The 5,000-nt window shown below is 41.7% G+C and overlaps 1 protein-coding gene across 4 annotated transcripts in view; it reads right to left on the reverse strand.

Moving 5' to 3' along the window:
• col5a3b (collagen, type V, alpha 3b) overlaps positions 1–5,000 on the reverse strand; it is a 98,509-nt gene that overhangs the window by 80,243 nt on the left and 13,266 nt on the right. For all 4 annotated transcript variants that reach the window (XM_077197487.1, XM_077197485.1, XM_077197486.1 and 1 more), the window contains exons 3-5: positions 4,635–4,848; positions 2,511–2,673; positions 196–318 (exon numbers count right to left, since the gene is read on the reverse strand). In XM_077197487.1, the coding sequence (XP_077053602.1) occupies positions 196–318; positions 2,511–2,673; positions 4,635–4,848 (500 nt within the window). The remainder of the gene's footprint in view (positions 1–195; positions 319–2,510; positions 2,674–4,634; positions 4,849–5,000) is intronic.

Below are 5,000 nucleotides of genomic sequence, written 5' to 3' on the forward strand. Positions count from 1 at the left end.
ACCATCGATTAACACTCTCGTCGCTCGTCTTTTTTACAGCGGTTTATGAGTTATTTATGAGTTGTAAATCAGATGTACAGTAGCTTTAGGGTGTATAATATAAACACTGGCTCCGGTCCCTGACAACATGTTCAACACTGCTCTCCAAACCCGCCAGACAACAGACGAGCATCATCACGCTGTGGGCGGGGCTACCTCCACGGGGTCCAGTGATAGGCTGTTGTACATGAGGGCGGAGTCACAGTCAGGAATGTGTGTGTGGCAGTAATCAGCAGCAGCTCTGGGGTCTGGAGAGATTAACAGCTGCTGAATCTCCCCCTGAAACACACACACACACACACACACACATCACTGCGCTGTTATCAGATAAACGACGTCTGCTGATGATGCTGACACAGATTAACCCTCCTATTGGGTCTCAGGATCATCTGACCTGCACTTGATCTTTACTGTTTAAAACACTGAATAAACTTGAGATTTTTTTCTCATTTAGAGTCAAAAACACACATGCAAAATTTCAACACATAAATGTGTTTTGGTGACATGGATGATGTTTAGTTTCCATGCGAAATCAACCCTTTAAAAACCAGGCAATAAAGCAGATATAAAATACATGTGAACTTATGAACTTTAAGACTTCACTGTTTGAGTTTCACAGTCGCTAAAGTCTGTGAGATTATGTTTGCGGTTATTAGTTTTTAGGATTCTCAATTATTAAGACTGAAAATAAGTATGAAAACCATTTTATCCTCACAGGATTTTCAGATGCAGACAAACTGAGAAGGCGGAGGATATTTATAAATAATGTTAGATATTCATTTTACACTGTTAACTGTGTCAAACTGACCCCTAAAACAAAGGGTAAGACTTGTTTTTAACACAATAGGAGTTCATCATTTCTGTTGGGAAACTGGCACTTATGCAGAAACAGTTTGCAATTACAAAAATAGTGAATGCTGTAACTTCCAGTCCAGAATAAAGTGAATCTGGAGATTCATGAGTGATCCAGAAGAGCTCCCTGTGAACTGAGCCGATACACTTCATGAAGCATCACGTGCATTTTATTCCATGTGAAAAATATAAACACAAATACACACTACCGTTCAAAGTTTAGGGTCAGTAAGATTTTTTATACTTTTATTCATCAAGGATGCATTAAATTGATTAAAGGGGCGGTTCAGGATTTTGGACATCGGACCTCATATCCAAGTTATTTATCAGTGGAGACAGTTTTCAAAAATGTTCATCCAGTCGTTCCAGTGTCATAGTTCGCCGGTGCTAGGCTAGCGCGAGTCAACGGTTTCTGCTAGCCTGCCATTAAACACAGTTTTACCCACTCCACAGTTCACCAAAAGCAAATCAATGATAACGCCAGACTATCGATGTAAATGTCTGTTGAGAGAATAATGTTAGAAATCAAACTACTCTTGCATCTCAATGATCGCATTACACGTACAGGAACTAGTTTCTCAGCAGCGGCGGGAGTTTACTTTGCTCCGGTTAGTAGTACTGCACCGAAAGGAAAACACAGAACAGAAGTGCACTACAGTCGGGACGTCTAGCTAGCTAGTAGTAGCCTTGAACAGCGATATTGAAACATTCGATTGTAAACGAAGGAATTGTGATATCCTCTGCTTCTGTAGTGATGATGTCAGCGGCAGGGAAATACACTCGCGGGATTGTCATGTGACCGGCTCTCTCGTTACCTAGGTAACTTAATATCGCTCCGCCGCTGCTGTAGACTGTGCTAAGAAATACAGGGAACAAAGTATAACTATTGCATTGAGATGCAAGAGTAGTTTGATTTCTAACATTATTCTCTCAACAGACATTCACATCGATAGTCTGGCGTTATCATATATTTGCTTTTGGTGAACTGTGGAGTGGGTAAAACTGTTTTTAATGGCAGGCTAGCATAAACCGTTGACTCGCGCTAGCCTAGCACCGGCGAACTGTGCATCTGGAAGGACTGGATGAACATTTTTGAAAACTGTCTCCACTGATAAAAAACACCCAGGCTAACTTGGAAATGAGGTCCGATGTCCAAAATCCTGAACCGCCCCTTTAAGAGTGACAGAAAACACATTTATAATGACACAAAAGATTCTATTTTAAATAAACGCTGTTGTTTAGAACTTTCTGTTCATCAAAGAATCCTGAGAAATAAAATGTATCAGTTTCCACTAAAATATGAACCGTTTCCAACAATGATTATAATCATAAATGTTTCTTGAGCATCAAATCATCATATTATAGTGATTTCTGAAGGATCATGTGACACTGAAGACTGGAGTAATGATGCTGAAAACTGATGATTTAAACTAACAATATCTCACTGTTGTTACTGTATTCGACCTCACTCACTCGCTGCTCTTGATCATGTGACCTCACTCACTCGCTGCTCTTGATCATGTGACCTCACTCACTCGCTGCTCTTGATCATGTGACCTCACTCACTCGCTGCTCTTGATCATGTGACCTCACTGACCCCGTCTGTGATCAATCCTCACCTCAAACACTTCTTCGTCCAGAAGCCTCGTCCCGAACACCGTCACTCCCTCAGTGCTGACCCTGGGCTCCGGCCCTCGAGGGAGGTCAAGGGTCGCGACCTTCTGACAGTCCAGGTACAGCGTGACCTTCTGACCCTCCACGCTGTAGGCCACTCGGTGCCACCTGTGGGTCACAGTTCATCTCACATCTCTGATTTACGGCTTTAAAGAGTCAAAAATGATCATCCTCTCATCATTTACTCTCACCTCGTTCAAACTCGCATGACTTTCTTTATTCAACGATCCAAAAAACAGAAAGCAACTGAGAATAAAAGCACAATTCGTCCATGTGACTCGTGCTCTACATATGAACTCTTCTGAAGTCACACGATGGTTTGTGTGTTTATTCAGTCACGATCTTCTGCAACTCAAAAACCAGTTCATTTCACGAACGAATCAAACAGTTCATTGGTGCTCTGACTCGAATACACACACTGTCTAAACACACACTTACAGTCTTCACACTTAACACTTGTCTACTTGCGTGACGTATTTCCTCTGTTTGGCCAAAGTGTTCAAGTAAAGACTGCAAGTGTGTGTAGAACCTTTGATCACTCGATGGGACACACACTTAGAGTCTTTACAGAGCTTTTATTTATTATATTTTCAATACTTTGCATTTTAAAATAAACTTCTTAACATTAACCATGTTATCATAAAATAACATGTGCAACACTGTTAGCTACTACATTATATGCATCTAATTAATTTAAACTACAGTGGAATGTTTTCCTCCGCGATTTCGGGGCACATGAGTTCCTGAACATAATGCATGATGGGATACGCTTAGCCTCCAATACCGTTATTGGAGATAGTGTGGGTTTAGTGTACACTAAAGGATTAGTTCACCTCAAAATGAAAATTTCCTAATTATTTACTCTCCCCAACGCCATCCAAGATATCCATGTCTTTCTTTCCTCAGTGGAAGAGAAATTAAGTTTTTTGAGGAAAACATTTCTGGAGTTTTCTTCGAATAATGGACTTCAATGGCAACCAACGTTTTGAAGTCCAAATCAATGCAGTTTCAAAGATCAACGTGATGACGTAGTTCCCGGCGCGTTGCAGATCAGCTCAATCCGAACAATTGTAGTTAAAAAGTATATATACATATTTTTTGTTGAAAATAACCCATTGTTTCGCTAGATAAGCCTCTCCTCCTCAGCTGCGATCGTCCACAGTCCGTTGAAGCACTTCAAAGACCTTTGAAACTGCATTGATTTGGACTTCAAAACATTGGTTGCCACCTTAACTGAATCAACACTGAACTGAATCAACACTGAACTAACACTGAACTGAATCAACACTGAACTGACACTGAACTGAATCAACACTGAACTAACACTGAACTGAATCAACACTGAACTGACACTGAACTGAATCAACACTGAACTGATTCAACACTGAACTGAATTAACACTGAACTGATTCAACACTGAACTGAATCAACACTGTACTGAATCAACACTGTACTGAATCAACACTGTACTGAATCAACACTGTACTGAATCAACACTGTACTGAATCAACACTGAACTGAATCAACACTGAACTGAATCAACACTGAACTGAATTCAACACTGAACTGAATCAACACTGTACTGAATCAACACTGTACTGAATCAACACTGTACTGAATCAACACTGTACTGAATTCAACACTGAACTGAATCAACACTGTACTGAATCAACACTGTACTGAATCAACACTGTACTGAATCAACACTGAACTGAATCAACACTGAACTGAATTAACACTGAACTGAATTCAACACTGAACTGAATCAACACTGAACTGAATCAACACTGTACTGAATCAACACTGAACTGAATCAACACTGAACTGAATCAACACTGAACTGAATCAACACTGAACTGAATCAAGCGCAGCCAGTTAGGGTTAGGGGACTCAGCTGACGGTGATTAGGAGAGGCGCTAGAGTATGAATATTGCTGAACGGGGATGTCGATGAGTAGAGGTACCCAGGTAGACTTAAGTCAGGTGCGAAAGAAGCAAAAATCGACCCCAGGTTCAACCCAGAAGCCGTAGCCAAACGCTTGCGCTCGACCGGGCCGTGGCGCCACTCACTTGCCGTCCGCCAGGTTGGTCTTCTTGAATGTGGGGTAGAGGTCCGGCGTGGGCTGGCCGCTCTGGTCCTCGTAGAGGAAGACGGGTGAGCGTGCGAGCTCCAGTCCGAGCTGCTGCACTCCCTCACTGTCATACACCGACAGCAGGAAACACTGAGCGCCGCGCCGCGCCCGGACCGTCACCAGAACAGAGAAATCCTCCGGGAACGCCGAGTCTGCACACACAGATATCACAAACAGAGAAACAGTGGAATATTATTATTATGTAAATCAGCTGTTCTCTATGTGAATATATAGTAAAGTGTAATTTATTCCTGTGATCAAAGCTGAATTTTCATCATCATTACTCCAGTCTTCAGTGTCACAT

The sequence above is a fragment of the Siphateles boraxobius genome, unplaced genomic scaffold (genome assembly GCF_051911475.1).
Source record: "Siphateles boraxobius isolate OS27281-9 unplaced genomic scaffold, OSU_SipBor_1 111, whole genome shotgun sequence".
Taxonomy (NCBI): Eukaryota; Metazoa; Chordata; class Actinopteri; order Cypriniformes; family Leuciscidae; genus Siphateles; species Siphateles boraxobius.